The sequence below is a fragment of the Sturnira hondurensis genome, unplaced genomic scaffold (assembly GCF_014824575.4).
Source record: "Sturnira hondurensis isolate 20B ecotype Veracruz unplaced genomic scaffold, ASM1482457v3 Scaffold0006829, whole genome shotgun sequence".
NCBI lineage: Eukaryota > Metazoa > Chordata > Mammalia > Chiroptera > Phyllostomidae > Sturnira > Sturnira hondurensis.
This window is the reverse complement of record NW_028079460.1, coordinates 691,477-709,117: the sequence shown is the minus strand read 5'-3', so window position 1 is coordinate 709,117 and position 17,641 is coordinate 691,477. Positions and strand designations below refer to the sequence as shown.

The following is a 17,641-nucleotide window of genomic DNA, read 5'->3' as shown; positions in this document are numbered from 1 at the left end:
AAGCGATGAAGAAATAGCTAACCTATCAAATGCAGAGTTCAAAACACTTATAATCAGGATGCTGACAGAAATGGCTGAGTATGATTGCAAAACAGAGGAAAAAAGTGAAGGTTATGCAAAATGAAATAAAGAAAATATACAGAGAACCAACAGTGATGGGAAGGAAACCAGGACTCAAATCAACAGTTTGGAGCAGAAGGAAGAAATAAACATTCAACCAGAATAGGATGAAGAAATAAGAATTCCAAAAAAAATGAGGAGAGGCTTAAGAACCTCTGGGACAAATTTAAACATTCCAACCTCTGAATCATAGGGGTGCCAGGAGAAGAGGAAGAGCAAGAAATTGAAAAATTATCTGAAAAAATAATAAAGGAGAACTTCCCCAATCTGGCAAAGGAAATAGATTTCCAGGAAGTCCAGGAAGCTCAGAGAGTCCCAAAGAAGTTGGGCCCAAGGTAGCACACACCAAGGCACACTATAATAACATTAGCCAAGACTAAAGATGAGGAGAGAATCCTAAAAGCAGCAAGAGAAAAGAAGAGAGTTACCTACAAAGGAGTTCCCATAAGATTATCAGCTGATTTCTCAAAAGAAACCTTGCAGGTAAGAAGGAACTGAGAAGAAGTATTCTAAGTCACAAAAGGCAAAAACCTACATCCAAGATTACTCTATCCAGCAAAGCTATCACTTAAAGGGAAGGGCAGATAAAGTACTTCCCAAATAAAGTAAACTTAAAGTTCATCATCACCAAGCTTTTATTATATGAAATGTTAAAGGGACTCATCTAAGAAATAGAAGATCAAAAACTATGAACAATAAGATGACAACAAACTCACAACTATCAACTACTAAACCTACAAAACAAAAACAAAAGCAAACAACTAGAACGGGAGCAGAATCACAGAAATGGGGATCACGTAGAGGGTTATCAGTGAGGAGTGGGGGTAGAATGGGGGGAAAGGTACAGAGAATAAGAAGCATAATCGGTAGGCATAAAATAGACAAGGACAGGTTAAGAATAGTATAGGAAATGGAGAAGCCAAAGAACTTAGATGTACAATCCAATCCATGGACATGAATGGAGGGGGGAGCACACCAGAAGGTGGTGGGTTGTGTGGTGGAGGGGGATAAAGGGAAGAAAAAAATTGGGACAACTGTAGTAGCATAATCAATAAAATATGCTTTAAAATAATGATGGTTTGGTGATGATGAACTCCTTTAGTTTCTCCTTGTCTAGAAAGCTCTTCATCTGCCCTTTGATTCTAAATATCTTTGCTAGGTAGAGTAATCTTGGGTATAGGTCTCCGCTTTTCATGACTTTGAAAATGTCTTGCCAATCCCTTCTGGCTTGCAAAGTTTCTTTTGAGAAATCAGTTGACAGTCTCATGGAACTACCCTGTAGATAACTAACTGCTTTTCTCTTGCTGCTTTTAAGATTCTCTCTTTATCTTTAATTTTTGGCATTTTAATTGATGTGTCTTGGAGTGGGCCTCTTTGCAACCATCTTGTTTGGGACTCTCTGTGCTTCCTGGACTTGTATGTCTATTTCTTCACAAAATTAGGGAAGTTTTCTTTCATTATTTTTTCAAATAGATTTCCAATGTCTTGCTCTTTCTCTTCTCCTTCTGGCACCCTTATGATGCAAATGTTGGACTGCTTGAAATTGTCCCAGAGGCCGCTTACACTATCCTTGTTTTATTGGATTCTTTATTCTTCTTGTTATTTTGATTGGTTAGGGTTTTTTGTTTGATTTTGTTTTACTTCCTCGTGTTCCAAATCATTGATGTGATTCTCAGCTTCATTCACTCTACTGTTGTTCCCTATAAATTGTTCTTTATTTCAGTTAATGTATCCTTTGTTTCTGACTGGATCTTTTTTATGCTATTGATGTCCTCACTAAGTTCCTTGAGTGTCCAAAATACTTGAGCAGTGTTTTGAGCTCTGCACCTCATAGATTTCTTATCTCCCTTTTGTTTAGTTCTTTTTCTGGAGTTTTGATTCATTCTTTCATTTGGGCCGTGTTTCTTTGTCTCCTCATTTTGGCAGCCTCTCTATGTTTGTTTCTATGTATTAGGTGGAGCTGCTATGACTCCGTCTTTATAACATGGCCTAATGTAACAGTTGTCCCATAGGGTCCAGTAGCATACCCTTCCCTATCACCAAAGGTGAGTACTCAAGGTGCACCCTCCATGTGAGTTGAGTACACCCTCCTCTTGTAGTTGAGAGTTGATTGCTGTTGGCAGGTAATTGGGTGGATTTACCCAGGGCAGTCAGCTGCAAGGACTGGCTGTGACCACTGAACACCCACCTCCACCCACCATGGATGATCAGCTATGCAGAGGCAGGATGTTGATGTTCTGATGTGATCTGTAGTTTTCCACTGGGTGCACAGGCTCTGGGGTTTCCAGGGTGGTGCAGACCAAGGTCGGCCCCTACCTGTGTTCTACCCAGGGCCACCCTACGTGAACTACGAAGCAATCTGCAGATGGCTGCTACTTGTGCTGGGCTTGGTGGTTCCCAGGTGAAGCCAAGCTGTGAAACTAGGCTGGCCGCTGTTAGTGCTGGGCCTGGGACCACTTAGCAAGAGGTACAGGTGCTGGTGGAGGCTCACTGAGACCAGCTGTTGACTGAGAGAATTTAGGAACTTGCGAAGCATGAGCCAAGACCAGCCATTCATATGGAAAATCTGCCTGCCAAATCTGTGGCTGTCTGTGGGGAGGCCTCAGAAAAGGTACAGTTTTCTCCCACCTTTCTCTCTGGGAGAAAGCTGTCCCCCAGATCTCACCTTGATGCCAGACACTTCAGTTCCTCTCCATACGACACTGGTGCCTTTGAAGCTGCTATCCTGGTGCTAGAGCGCAGAGTAAGTCCATGTACGGGTTCTTTAAGAGGAACTCCTGCATTTCTTCCACTGACTCAATTCCCACAGGTTTTTGCAGCCGGAAGTTATGGGGACTTATCTTCCTGGCAATGGACCCCTGGGCTGCAGGACCTGATATAGGACTGGGACTCCTTGTTCCCAAGATACTCCTCCCAAATTTTTATCCACCACCAGTGGGTGCAGGACCATGTCTCAGCTTCTCTGTCCCTCCTACCAGTCAGGATGAATGTGGTTTCTTTAGTTCCATAGTTGTCAGACTTCCATTCAGCTCAACATCTGACAGTTCTGAGTGATGGTTCTTCTATAATTTAGTTGTAATTTTGATGTGGTTGAGTGAGGTGAGCTGTGTTTACCTATGTCTCCACTTTGACTGGAAGTCCACAACTGATTTGTATATATTGATCTTGTATCCTGCAGTCCTATTGCACACACTATTCGTTCTAGTCCTTTTTTTGGAGAACCCACCAAATAGTTGACACAGATAAATGTCATCTATGAATAAGACAGTTTTACTTCTTCCCTACCGAATGCCTTTTGCTTTTCTTATTGCATTGACTGGAACCTCAGTATAATACTGAATAAGTGACGAAAGTGGACATCCAAGCCGTGGCTGGTGTGGCTCACTGGACTGAGCACTGTCCTGCAAACCAAAGGGTCGCCAGTTTGATCCCCAGTTGGGGCACGTGCCTGGGTTGTGGGCCAGGTCCCCAGGAGGGGCCGCACGAAGAGGCAACCACATGTTGCCTCTAACTTTCCCTTTGTTGATGTATCTTTCCCTTTCTCCCTCCCTTCTCCTCTCTCTAAAAAATAAATTAAATCTTTTTTTAAAGTGAAGAAGGTATCCAGCCAGAAGAAATGAAAGCACAAGTCCCCACAAAAGCTTGTACATGAAAGTTCACAGGGGCTTTATCTGTCACACCCAAACCCTGGAAGCAACCCAAATGTTCATCAGCAGGGGAACAGGTGAACAACTGAGCGATATTCACACCACACACCACTACTGAGACCCGAAATAATGTGAATGGACCTCAAAATAATTATGCCAAGTGAAAGTAATAAGACAAAAAATACTGTATACTATACGATTCATTTATATAGAACTACTGAAAATCCAGTCAAGTCTGCACAGACAGAAAGAGACCAGCGGCTGCCTGTGGCCGAGGGTGGCATGGCAGGGCAAGGCAAGAGGAGGGGAACATGAAGAAGCTTTTGCCGAGATGGCGATGGCCTTTGTGGTCGCAGTAACGGTTCCTCGGGCATATAAAACATCAAAACTTATCAAATCGCACACCTCACATGCCATTACTGCACGCCAATTACATCTCAATAAAGCTGTTCAGAAATGGAAGAATAAAATGTTAAGACAATGTTAGTGCAAATTATTACTAAAAGAACATATTCATATTACAAAATAACTTAGTGGCGATACTCTGAGGTTAACCACAGACAAAGCCAGCAAACACTAGTGGGGAGGGAGAGAGTCCCTAAGTAAAAGCAGCTAAAGCTCTCATTATAACATAGGATATCAAATGTCGGGGTTGTTCTTGATTTCGATATTTACAGAACATCGGGGCTTTTTTAAGGAAGGAGGAACTTCCAGTCCAGTGGCAGCGACTCTGGTTAACCACTGGGGCCTCCCATTTTAAAACTCGTCAGTGCCAACCCATCCAAGACTGGGGACAGAACGCTGGCTTACCACATCACATGCTGTGACTCTTCCAAATTCCCAGAGGCAGGAACCAGGGCAGCAACCTCTCCAAGGACACATAAGCCCCACCAGCCCCACCTCCTCTCTCTGCTTCATCTCTGCCTCCTTGATGTTTAAAATGAACAATGCAGTCAGTGATCGTCCAGAAACCCCACTGCTGAGTACATACCTGAGGGAAAGGAAATCGCTCTCTCAAAGATATCGCTGCACCCAGCTTCTCTTCCTTTCTCCCTCCCCCTCTCTAAAAATAAATCAATAAAACCTTTTGAAAATACATGGTACATTTTACACATATATGAACACACACACACACACACATATATATACAAAATATACACTGGAATATTATTCAGCCAAAACAAAGGAGGAAACCGAGCCTCTTGCTACAACATGGATGGACCAGATGGCATTTAAGCAAAAGCAGAGTGGTGACCGCTGGGACTGGGGGTGGGGACGAGGAGACGTCGGTCAGAGGTGCAAACTTCCAGCCATGAGACGGCTGAGTCCTGGGGTCAAATGCACAGCACGGTCACTATACTCAGCAACACTATAGCATATGGTTGAAAGTAGCCAAGAGAGTGGATCTTAAATGTTTTTACCACCAACATATATGTATATACGTGTGTGTATAAACATACATCGTATATGTGTGTGTGGCAATTATGTGGTGTAATGAAGGTATTAATCTTATTTTGTGGTAATCATTTTGCAATACATACACAAACCAAATCATGTCACACACCTTAAAATTATACATGTTATCTGTCAGTTACATCTCAACAAAGGTAGGAGGAAAGCCAGTCAGTAACCTTTCGTTCTGATACCACACTGTCGGCTCACAGCCATCCTGAGCATCGAGCCCCTCACAGGTGCAGGCAGGGAGGGACGGGCTGCTTTGAAAACCAGGGAGGTGGCCCTGCGGCCCCTCACACTGCTGAATGCAGGGCTTCTGGGCACGGGCTTTGGTGGCAGATGCGCTGGCCCCGGTGCTGGCTCTGCAGTCGCTCCTTGCCCACAGGCGGACCCACCGAGGTCCTCAGAGCAGATGGGAATAAACACCCACCCCCTTGGTATGAAAGGCTTTTTCACAGAACCTAGCAAATAGCAATCCTGAAAAATACAGTTTTTGTTATTATTATTAAAATTATCATTGAGGTGATGGCTGTTAAACCAGCACCTGAGAGCTTTAAATTTGGTCAGTATTTTTTTAATTCTTTTTTTCCCCCATTACTTATAAAAGCTCTTTCCAAGGCTGTAGGCTTTAAAATACCGAACATGAAGGCTGGTTGGGGTAAGCAGTCCGTGGCCATTACTCATCCCCTGCTGTCACTGCCCTTGCTGGGGGAAGACAAACAGGACTCAGGCTCATTCCCCAAGGAGCTCCCCATCGAGGGGAGAGGGAGAGGTGCACCCCAAGGTGCCAGGGAACCTGAGGTCGGTGCCGCGGAAAATGTCTGTGGGGCTTTGAGGAAAGGAGGATGGGATTCCACCCCCCTGGGGCTGACACGCCCTGTGAGCACCATCCTCGGGCACTGCCACCGCTGCCTGGAGATGCCCCTCACAGGCGCACTGCAGACTCAGGTGAACAACCCCAGTCCTAGAAATGACAGCTGTAGGGCCAAGTGGGGGAGTCAGGAAGGTGCACTCCCTGGGCCACAAACTTGGGATGAATATGAGGTGCTCGGAGGAGGGGGGCCGGCTCACAAATGCCCCTGAGAAGAGCCCCCGCCCCCCAAGGGCCGGAACTCCACCTTGCAAAGGGCCGGGCAGCCTTTAGACCAGTCCTGGCTCCAGCGGCAGGGGAGCAGAGGGTCCAGGCCCTGGAGCTGGGACAGAGCCACCTGGTGGGGATCGAGGAAATAGGCGCTGCAGGGAATGATCACCTACTGGCTTCCAGGCGGTTTCTGGAGCCCTGTCTCACCCTGCATTTCACTGCAACCATTTTCTGAGCACCATTGCGAGCCAACACAACTCTAGAAGCTGGGGACACACTATGAGAGAGACATGGCCCCTGCCGTCAGAGAGCTGTTTATCTTCCAGTGAGAATCCCAGAAGGAGACACAGTAGGTTAGGTTAACAGAACCTGGTGACCAATGGACCCCAGCACTCAGGGGACGGAGAGGGGCCCGCAGTGACTGTCGAGCTCTCCGGCCTGGTTCACTGAAACAGCCAGGGAGCTCGTACCAGGAACAGGTGATCCACAGGGGGGTGTAAAGTTCAGTTTGGGTCACGTTGAGACTGATGCAATTTCTTTGGTTGGCTCCTCATTGGTGAGAACCAACAGAATTTGCGGGAGGAAAACAAACCAGGGCCAGATTGGGATGTTCAGGCCAGGCCTGAGGATGGCAGGGAGCCATGGACTCCACGCTGTGCCCACAGGCAGGGGCCGAGGGGACCCAGCCCGTGTTCTAGTCTCAACACTGACACTCAATTCCCCCGGACAAGCTGTTGCACTTTCCCAGCTCTTGGCATCTGCTAAATGCAGGTGACCAAACTCTCCTTGCCTATTTCACAGGGTGGCTTTGAAGAATCTGGAAGAAATATACAAATTGTATAAGGCTCTCTAAATAAAAGGGGTCAAGTCCAAGGTCCTCTATGGGAAAGCTGAGGCTTATAGTGATGTTTCTCGCCCTGAGCCCCTTCATGGTGACTGAGAGCCACTGATGTCAGTGGTACCCCCAGGGACCTGCCTCGCTGAGCCTCTCTTGGAGGCCATCCCAGAAGATGAGACCCTAAGACCCCAAGCCTGTCTCCAACACAAACAGACCTGCTGCCTGCATGGCTCAGGCCAAGGTCAGCCTCTGCAGGACATGTTCCAGCCCAGATGGAAGGCAGCGCAGGAACCCAGAGCCACCTGGACTACCCAGGGCCCCTGAGTCCCACCCAGGCTGGGAAACAAGAGATGTCCAGTTCTGAGCATGTGCCCCGAAGATGTTTATTAATGCCCACATTCTCGCCAAGAACGAGGGGCTAAAAGCATCCTGCTGGGGAAGCAAGGCCGCCGCAGGCTGACAGGCCGGACACCCACGGGGACGGTGGTGTTTCTGCCTCGAGGGTAGCCCTTTGCCCTTCAAGTCGCCTCCTACAAGGCAGAGCAGTCCAGTCCACAGAGAAAGTAGGTCTTAGAGGTTTCTCGACCTGTCTGACATCTGCCAGCCCCCCAGAAACCTGGACCCAGACCCTCTGTGCTCTCCCCACCTTGGCCAGTATCAGCAACCACACGTCAGGCAGAATCAGCCCCATCCTCGCCCCTGCAGCTTCTGGTGCTCCCGGAACCTGACCACTACAGTCTGCTGCGGACAAACTTGACCAGGTCCTCCAGCTGCTCCTCCAGGCGCTGCTCGTCTCCATGGTTCTCAATGACCCAGTCGAAGTCCCCAAAGTTGTCCAGGCCACATTCCGACTCACCATCATCCACTCCTGTAGAGGAGGCTTGGTGAGGTCAAGCCCACTCCCTCTGGACAACTAGGCATCACGCATGCGCACAGAGGCCGATCAGCCCCAGATGGAGCAGCCCTCTCTTCTGCCACTCTGGAACCAAGCTCCACCCACCCAAAGCGGGGTACTTGCAGACCTGAAACACCCCGGGAGCCGGTTCAGTAGCCTGCAGCCACCTGAGCCCTCAGAGGGTTCTGCTGACTAAACTCTTCACTTGTCACTTCCTACAGAGGGGGAACTGGGCCATCTGAAATCACAGACAATGCAATAGGGCAGCGGGTCCCCAACCCTTTAAGCACCAGGGACCGGCTTCGTGGAAGACAATTTTTCCACAGACAGTGGGTAATGCGAGTAAAGCTTCGCCCACTAGCCTGCTGCTCAGCTCTGGCTGTGGGGCCCAGTTCCTCATGGACCACGGACCAGCACCAGTCTGAGGCCCGGGCACTGGGGACCCCTGCGATAGGGCACTGCATCCTCACTTCATGTGAAGCTCAGCATGTTGCCTGCTTTCTGTCGCTAAATTTCCGATTCAGCCCTCTTGGGAGGGAGTATATGCCTCCTCGTCTGACAACGAGAAGAGTGATACCTGCATCACCAGTGGGTGTGGTGTGTCTACAAAATGAGCTTCAAAGCACTTAGCACAGGCCTGGCCTGTGGTAAGCGCCAAGAAGACAACAAGCAGCCATCAGGAGGAGTGGGGCCCAGTGGATCTGAACTCTCCCAGGCCACAGTGAACTAGGGCAGGAGGAGGCCTGCGCTCTGCTTCTGAATTGCCACAGAGCAGGTCCCAGGCTTGCACCACTAAGGCTGCCTGGTATAGCTCCCTTTTGCCCAGCCCACTCTTACTCAAACAGCAATGAGTTGTCAGGCCTGCCTCTGACCCACTATCAGCCTCCACTAGGCCGGGGATGGGTCCCAGACAGACCTCCAGGAGTCCACTGGCCTAGGAAGGACAGCTCAGGTAAAGGTATAAAGGCAAAATCATGGGGAACCTCTATTCCCTGCCCCACCCCGCCGCAGGACGCCTGCCCCTACCCCACACCACTGTCTAACCTGGGGACACTTGTGAGTCTCAGATCCCCTTTTCTAATCCCTCAGTCATTCCCCCACAGCCTACCAAGGAGAGAGCAGGTGGCCTGGTATAAAAGTAGGGTGTACTGAGCTTTGGGGGCCACGGTTTTGACCAGCTCACCTGGTGTGAACACCCAGCCCCGCTGCTGTCGGCTCTGCTCCAAGGCCACCACACGAACTGTCTGTGTCACAGCCCCGTAAGTTTCCCGGAACCACTGGACGTCGGATGCCCTCCGTGTGTCACTCACCAGCTGCAGGGCAGGAAGACAGACAGGTGACCAGGAGGATGTGGGGCAGGGAGCAGCAGGGCACTGAGGGGAAGGGGGAAGAGGGGAAGACCGACCCCACTCCGAATAAGCGGGAGCACGACAAGCCTGTTGGGCGCACTGCAGAACCCAGATGCATGCCCTCCTCCCCATTATCACCCTATCAGCTGGGACAGACACCCCCTCTTCCCTCCAGGCAGCCCTCCCTGGTTGCTGCAGCCTATAGCCCACTCTGCCCACACTCTCTCTGTCGCAGACACACGTGAGTCCAATGGGCATGCTGGTCGTAGCTGTGATAAAGAAAGGGCCTCGGGCTTTGAAATCAGTTCAGCCAGCTCACCATATTCATTTTACAGATGAACAAACTGGGCCAGAAACAAAGATACAGCCCTACTCCATCCCAGCACCTATTAAATCATAAATGTGACTTTTGTCAGCCCCCTGCCCTCAACCTCTCAAAGGCTTCTCATCCTTCTGATAAAATCCAAAGTCCTCACCCCGGCTGACAAGGCCAGATGTTGTAACATCTGGCACCCATTTCACGCCATCTTCCCCTCATTTGCCCCATGGCAGCCACCCGACCTCCTCGGTGTTTCTCAGACCTGCCAACCAGGTCTCCTCCTCAGCGCCTTTGCCTGCCTTACGCCCTCTGCCTGGAATCACAAGGTGGCCCCCTCACCTCATGGGGGTCTCAGCCCAAATGTCACCTCCTCAGAGAGGCTTTCCCTACCACCCTGGTGCCCTTCCTGGCCCACTTGATTCTGGTATGCTACTTATTTTCCTCTGAGCACTAAATACTCTTAAAAGCACCACTATTTATTTGTTTGTATGCATGCTTATTTATTGTCTGTCCGCCCTACCAAGAGTCAGCTCCACGGAGAAAGGACTTTGTCACTCACTGCTATGTCTCTGGCCTCTAGTGCACTGTCCAATGAATGAATGCATCAGTAAGTACTACGGCAAGTGCCTGTTACATGCCAGGCACTGGGGATAGGGTAGAGTGCAAAACAGAGCCGGTGCTTGCCCTCTCAGAGCTTATGGTTTTGTGGGAGACAGACACAAAGCAAGCAGCTTCACTAACAACCACATAATCACCGTGCATAGAAACAAGCATCTCAGCCTCACCACCGCCAAAACTGAACGCCTGATTTTCTCCCCAAACCTGTTCCTCCCACACCTTTCCTGTCTCAGAAAATGACAACTCCATTCGTCCAGCTGCTCAGAACAAACTCCTTGGCACCCTCTTCTGCCCCCACACTCCACAGCTAACACACCAGTAAATCCTACAGGTTCGGTCTTTAAAGTCTGTGCAGAATCAACCGCTCCTCTCCTCTACCGCCACCATCGGCTGGGCTGTGGCCACTTCGCCTGCCTGCAGAGAGATCCTCTGCCTGGCTCTCTGCTTCCACTCTCGCCCTTCCCCCAGCAGCTGGGGTGAGAGCCTTTAAACTTAGATCGCATCATGCCCCTACTCTGTTCAAAACCCTCCACTGAGTCGCCATCTCACACTAATATCTAGGCTCTTTCAAAGAACCTGCATGACCTGACCTCACCTGCCACTCACCCCCTCACCCACAAACATCTATTTGGCTTACGCCCTTACCTCCTTCAGATCCTGCTCAAATGTCCCGGAGGGGCCTTCTTACACCCTTTACAAAGCAGCAACCCAGCCTTCCTCATAGCCCTGGCCTGCTTTATTTTGCCCTGTATTATTTATCTCCAGCTGACAGATTCTGTGTTACGTTAGGACCTACCTGCCTCTATACCCAGCTACAACATAAGCTCCCTGAGGACAGGGCTTCATGGCATGTTTGCACTAATGGATCCCCAAGTCACCTAGAACCAGGCTTCATCTAGGAGATAATGCCAAAATGAATGTGGACAAAGAAGGTAAGGCGCTGTGGGAGCACCTGGCAGGGAGCATCATCGAAGACCTGGGAATCAGGGAAGGCTTCCCTGTGGAGGTGCCATGGAAGCTGAGCGAAAGCTAGCCAGGTGAAGAGAGAAAGAAGGGGCAGTCCAGGCAGGCAGAACATGTGCAAAGGCCCTGATTCCAGAAGGAACTCAACTTATTTGCAGAACAAAAACAAAAAAAGGCCAACGTAGCTGCAGCTTAAAGAGTAAGGAGGCTGCCCTGGCTGGTGTGGCTCAGTGGATTGAGTGCGGGCCTGTGAACCAAAGGGTCACTGGTTCGATTCCCAGTCGGGGCACATGTCTGAGCTGTAGGCCAGATCCCCAGTAGGGGGTGTGCAAGAGGCAACCACACAGTAATGTTTTTCTCCCTCTCTTTCTCCCTCCCTTCCCCTGTCTAAAAATAAATAAAATCTTTAAAAAAAATGTTTTTGAGTAAGGAGGTTAAGCTGGATCTTTCAAGGCCCCAAAATTCATGCAAAGATTTTGGTTTTGTTCATTAGAACAATGAGATAAAGGAGTGACATGACTTGGTTTGTTTTTAAAAGGCCACTCTGGCTGCCCCATGATGAATGGCTTAAATGGAACAAAAGCTGAAGCCAGGGCCACTGTGCGGATATTTGGGTGTCTGGGGGCGGGGGTCAGTTTGAGCCATGGGAGGTGGCAGTGGAAACAGAGAAATGGGCACATCCGAGATTTACTTGGGGAGAGACAAAACCTGGAGAAACGGGCTTTCTTTAATGCACCCTGCAGCACTTACCCAGACCGGCTGGGAGACGCCCTCCACGACTTTCCTACAGAAGAAGCCCGGGTCAGCCTGGCGCTTCTCCTCTCCCCAAAGGATCATGTCCCTCCGATAGGCCTCCTTGTAGGTGCTGGCATCCAGGAGTCTCTGGAAGTCCAATCCATGCTCCTGCCCAAAGCACATTATGTCTATGCCCTAGCCTCTCGACCTTAATGGCCTCTCCTAAAACAGAGAAGGGACCAGCCCTTCTTTCACCTGCCCCGCCCCGCCCCCCCCCCNCCCCCCCCCCCCCCCCCCCCCCCCGCCAAGACGATGCAAGGGCCAACAGGGTGTCCACCAGGACAGAGGCCTGCAAGGGAACAGGCTCTGGGAACAAGGGAATCCCGAACATGGACAGAAGAGAGGTCTCGGGGTAATTTTTCTACTTTTTTTAAATGCACAATGTAGTTGTGTGTTTGTTTGTTTGCTTGTTTTTGCAACAGTTTTACCTTCCCAATTATTTCTGAGTTAAACTAGTCCTGAAATTATATAGTTTGCACCCCTGGGCACAGGCTTGGCCTTCAGCTGAAGTTGGAAACAGGGAAACACCGCATTCCATATCCTCCCAATGCCCGCTCTGGCACTGCTCGCCCGTCCCAAAGCCCAGGAGACACGGCTCCCCCGACTCTCTCCTTTCTCTGTCACCCCCATCCTCACCCCCATTCCTGGCACAGCTGCTGACACAGCAGCACTTGCCTTGGCTCCAGGACCTCCTGGGGCCTCCCACACTCATAGGATCCCAGGAGAAGAAGGCACTGCCCTGATCCCCTGCGGAGCTGCTTCCGGCCCACCCTCCCCTTCTCCAGGGACACTGACAAGCAGGAGGGGTCCATCCAGAGAGCCCCAGGACAAGAAGGGTCTGAAAAGCATCACTCAGTTCGGGTTCTAGCTCTCCTACTAACTCGCAGCAACAAGGCCTCTAGCCTCGGACACTGTTTCTTCACCGGCAAACTGAGGCGCCAAGACTCGGCCAGTCAATCTCTTCTACCTGCACCTCTGGCTCCCAGGTGACGCCCGCAGCCACCTCTTCTTGCAAACTTGTTCAACTGCTCTTTACAGCCATCGGGAAAGAGTGGTCTCCTTGTCAGTTATATTTCCCACTGTGATTTAAATCGATGCATCAGCATTTAGTTTTGTTTGTGTGTTTGAATGAGAATGGGGTGTGGTGCTGGACTTTCAGACCAAGGGGCAGGCCCGCCCATCAGAGTCTCCCACTGAGTTTTCAAGACCGCAAACTCCCGACCCTCCGACCCCACCCCACTCCCCAGTCTGGCCTGAGCCAGGCATAGTCTGAGAACTCCGGAAGCAGACTATGGTTTCCAAACTCCTCCTCAGAGCCCTGGGGTGCCTCGGCAGTGCCTGGGTGCCCCTGGGGAAGACTGAGTGCCCCCCAGTCACAGTCACTCCTAGTCTGTCTACTGAATATGAGGAACTTTGTATCCCAAGGTCCCTACTTAGAAAAAAAGAAAGAAAAGGAAAAGAAAAACGGGGGGGAAAGTGAAAACTACCGACCCTGCTAAGGCTGGGATCCTCCCAGGCTGCAGTTCCCTCGTGGGGCCTGTTTAACTGGAGGGAGAAGCCTCGGGGGTACAGGAGAATGCTTCCCATGAGATATGAGAAAGGGGGGCAAATCCGTTTTGGGTGGCCCCAGAAGGTTCGGTCTAAGTGACCAAGGGGCCATGAGCACAGCAACCTGGAAGGGTGTACCTAGAGGTCAAGGACGAAAACACAGGCCACCAGGGGGGCTCTTCATCGTGTGGGAAGCTCACCTCTTTACATATTCTAAGGCTAAGCTTCTAAGAGTGCTTATTTTTTTTAAATCCTATGTTAACAATCCTATTTATATTTTATAAAACCTGCATGGTTCAAAATTCAAAAAATACACAGTCACTTACAATGAAAAACCCCTTTCCCAGCCCTGTCACCAGCCCGTGCAGGCCCACCAGTGGTACAGCCTCTCATGTGTCCGCCCCAGCTCCTAACACACCCCAAGCCCTAGAGCAGTGTTTGACACTCTGCGGGCACGCCATGAATGCCTGTTGGATGGCTGAATGTGTGAGCATATATTCTTACATTTTCCCCACTTTGTACAACATTCTCCATACACTGTCCCAAATCTTGTTTTTTCAGTGAATAATACATCTTGACAATTCACGCAACTGAGTTGCTCAGGGGAGAGTCCCCAGCCGAGGCCGGCAGGCTGCAGCAGGGATGTGCCACTGCGCTCCACTTTCCGGCTGAGAGCAAGTGTGCAGACCTTGCTAACATCACGGCACCACGGCTGCCGACTTGCCTCCACAGCCTTCCCTCGACGAACTTTCTTGAAAATGCTCTGAGGAGTTGGCCTGAAGTGAGTGAGGCCGAGGGGAAAGAAGTGCAAGCTGAAAATGCCCCCACAAAATCCACCCACAGAAAACCAAGAGCTGGCCACTACCCTGCCAACAGTGCTCACAGGGACCCTACTAGTGACTTAAAGGACAGCCACAGCCACAGCCACCAAACGCAAAGAGCTGGCTCCTTCTCAACCCACCAGGTGTCACAGAGGGCCACCACCTACCTGAGCGTACTGCTCCTTAAGTGGGCTGGAGAGCCGGAGGATAGCACAGATGTCGGCCCCGAGTCTGTGGGACAAGGAGATCCAAACCCAGTTAGCCTGGATCTTCTGGGCCACAGAAGAGCCCAGAGGCCTGGGGCGAAGTCCCATTTCTGCTCCTGGTATCTTCCTAACTGTGTTAGGTCTCAACATCCCTGACTCTGTTTTCTCATCTGTAAGATGGAGATACCAGTTTCTATTCTGTCTCCCACAGGATCATTACAAAACTTAAATGAATGTGAAAGAGCCTGGAAACTAACAGGTAAAACAAATAAAATTATAATGACAATGTGGTATTCTGGCTAGTTTGGAATACTGTTGGACCCCTGACTGTCTCTCAGCAGGGGTATCTCAGTCTCAACTGACGGGGTCACTGCAACACCAATTCACTCATTCAGCTCAGTTTGCTCAGCCAGCCCTGTATTGTACGGTGCTGCGTGCTCACACATTCACTCAAGCACTGACAAAGCCAGATAGGTGTTCTCATTTCCATGTTTCAGATGAGGAAACTGAGGTTGAGTGAGTGAGAACTGACTCACCCAAAGCAATGCTGCAAGTAATGAAGCCAGTGTTGTTAAAATGAAACTAATAGCTAACATTTCGTTCCTGCACCTTTATGAGGTGTCAAAAATTGTTCTAAGCCCTTCACATGCATTATTTCATTTAATTCTTACAGCCAACCGATTATTACCCTGGTCCCACAAACAACAAAACTGAGGCACAGAATGGATAAGAAACTTATACAGGATCACGAACTAGTAAGTGGTGGGTCAGGATTTGAATCCCGGTGATATAATTCCAGAGCCTGTGCTTCTGACAACTATTTAATTTCTGTGTTTGCAGGTAAGGAGAAACGCAATTTAGGAACAGCTGGTAGATCCTTGATGGTGAAAGATTCAGGCAGTGACCTCTGCCCTGGGCTCCCCCACAACCCTTTAGAACCCCTGGGGTGCCCGATAGCAACCTCTAGGTGCCCCCACCGCACTGGTCTCCCTGAGGAGAGGGCGCCCGCACTGCTTTCTCCCTGGCCCCTCTGCTCTCCCAGCCCATGGCACCACAAAAGTGCTACCACACAGAACATCTTGCTTTAAAAGAAAGGTATTATTTGGGGAACAGTGAGGTAGAGCAGAAAGAACCCATCCCTTGAAGCCAGTTTAAAGTTTAATTTGAGTCCTGGCTCTGACGACGACTTCGTGACCTGGAAAATTTGGGGTTTTGTTTTGTTTTACTTTTCGGAGCCTCAGTCTCTTCGTCTGTGAAATGGGGATACTGATTAATACTGCCACACAGTACCTAACAAAGAGGTTTGGGGGGTTAAATGAGATACTACATACACACAGTGCCTGGCACAAAATAAAGCCTCGATAAACCCCAGTTATTCGGTGGTGTGCCGGGCAAGGATTTGTCTTTGGAGTATGACAGTTGGGGTGTGGTCTCCAGCAAATCCTTTATCTGTGACTCAGTTTCCTCATCTGTACTGGTTATCTGCAACATTGGTCCGTAGATTAAGAACGGTGAGTAAAAAGTGACTTGGTAGTAACTGCTATTAATGCTTCTTGACAAGAGAGACCTACAGTTTAGTCTTTGGAAAGGTGGCCACTTGGTAATTTGAGGTGGGCGTGAATCCGCCCCACGCCCCCGCCACTTCCCGCAGATCAGTGCTCCTCCCACCAGTAACCCCGGGACCCCCCACTCCACAGCTCACTCCATCACCCCTTTAACACAGCCCCGGGTCACGTGACACGGCATTTCCCCTCCCCTCTTCCTCCCCACCTCTCCGACACCTGCTCTGCAGCGCCTCGGTCACGAAGTCCTTCCCTGATTTCCTCTTCCCGCTGAACAGCAGCACCAGCCGGGGTCCTCCTACCGGCTGGGTCATGGGGCCCACGAGCTTTGCGATCCTGAAAGGGACACTCACAACTCCCAACCCTTAAATCGGGCCACCGGCGCGAAATGGATGCAGCCACTAGGAGGAGCGGCAACAGAAACGGCTTCCACACGCGACTTCTCCACAGCTGTAAAGAGAGGACTGCCAACTCTCATACAACTTCCGAACATTTTAATTAACATCTAAACTAATTAAATACGGAAGCTAAGAAGGCTAATTCCCAGGGAGGCCTTCTCCGCTGAAGAAGCTCCCCTCCCAGCGCTCATTTAGAATAGTCCGGCCCGGCCTGGACCCTGACGTCACAGCCCCGCCTTCGTAGCTCACAGGCGGGCGGGGACTGGGAGGGTAAAAGGGGGCCTTGAAGCCGCCCCGGCCGCTATTACCAACTTTTTTTCTGGAGTCCCGCTCTCAGCCCGAAGTTCAGGGGCAGACTCGGCGAACAGCCCCAGCTGAGTGGGGAGAATTGTCTTTAGCCATGACTCGCTGTCTGGTATTTCTCTGAGCTCGTCAAAACAGAGCCTGTAACCCGTTACCGCCTCCGTTTGAGGAGCTATAAAGTCTTGAAGTCATGCAAAGAGAAAAAGGGAGGTGTGGAGGCCTGTTAGAGAAACCATTAATTCCCTGGATACTGAAAACATGGTACAGATGCTCAGGAAAGAGTGGTCAGTGGTCAGATGCAAAAAGGACTGGCCTCAGGAAGGTCTTTGTCTTTTTTAAGCAGCTCTGAAAGCGCCGCACTCATCAATGCACTTAGAAGGCAGCGTAGAGTGGGGTTTGACTCCAGCTTTGACACTTGGCTGGAAGCCACCGTCAGCAAGCCAGGCTGAGTTCATCATTGATAATGCCCACCTCAGAGCGTTCTGTGAAGGGATTGCGGAAAATGTGTTAAAATCCTTGGTAAATTCTCAAATATCATCCATATGTGGAGTTGTGGTTTATTCTGAGCACTTTCTGACTTTAGAGTTTATAATTCAACCCAGGATCAGATTTTCTAGCTCACCTTCCAAATATTTATTTGGGACTCCACTGAAAGCCTGAATCGCGCCTGTGCCAGCATAAACGAACAGGATGACCTGCACTCACACACCTGCCTCCCTGAGG

At 50.0% G+C, this 17,641-nt stretch overlaps 1 protein-coding gene across 2 annotated transcripts; it reads right to left on the bottom strand.

Moving 5' to 3' along the window:
* Positions 1 to 4,903: 4,903 nt before the first annotated feature.
* Positions 4,904 to 16,794, bottom strand: PMVK (phosphomevalonate kinase). Of its 2 annotated transcripts, XM_037050630.1 has the most exons (6): positions 16,437 to 16,794; positions 14,617 to 14,680; positions 12,036 to 12,188; positions 9,220 to 9,349; positions 7,839 to 8,009; positions 4,904 to 7,120 (listed from the first exon to the last, which is right to left on the bottom strand). In XM_037050630.1, exons 1-5 carry the CDS (start codon positions 16,529 to 16,531, stop codon positions 7,873 to 7,875), a joined length of 579 nt encoding a protein of 192 aa, XP_036906525.1. In that variant the 5' UTR covers positions 16,532 to 16,794; the 3' UTR covers positions 4,904 to 7,120; positions 7,839 to 7,872. The 2 variants fall into 2 exon arrangements, with proteins under 2 accessions (XP_036906525.1, XP_036906524.1); XM_037050629.1 differs by lacking the exon at positions 4,904 to 7,120 and having other exon boundaries at positions 7,495 to 8,009; positions 16,437 to 16,793.
* Positions 16,795 to 17,641: the final 847 nt, after the last annotated feature.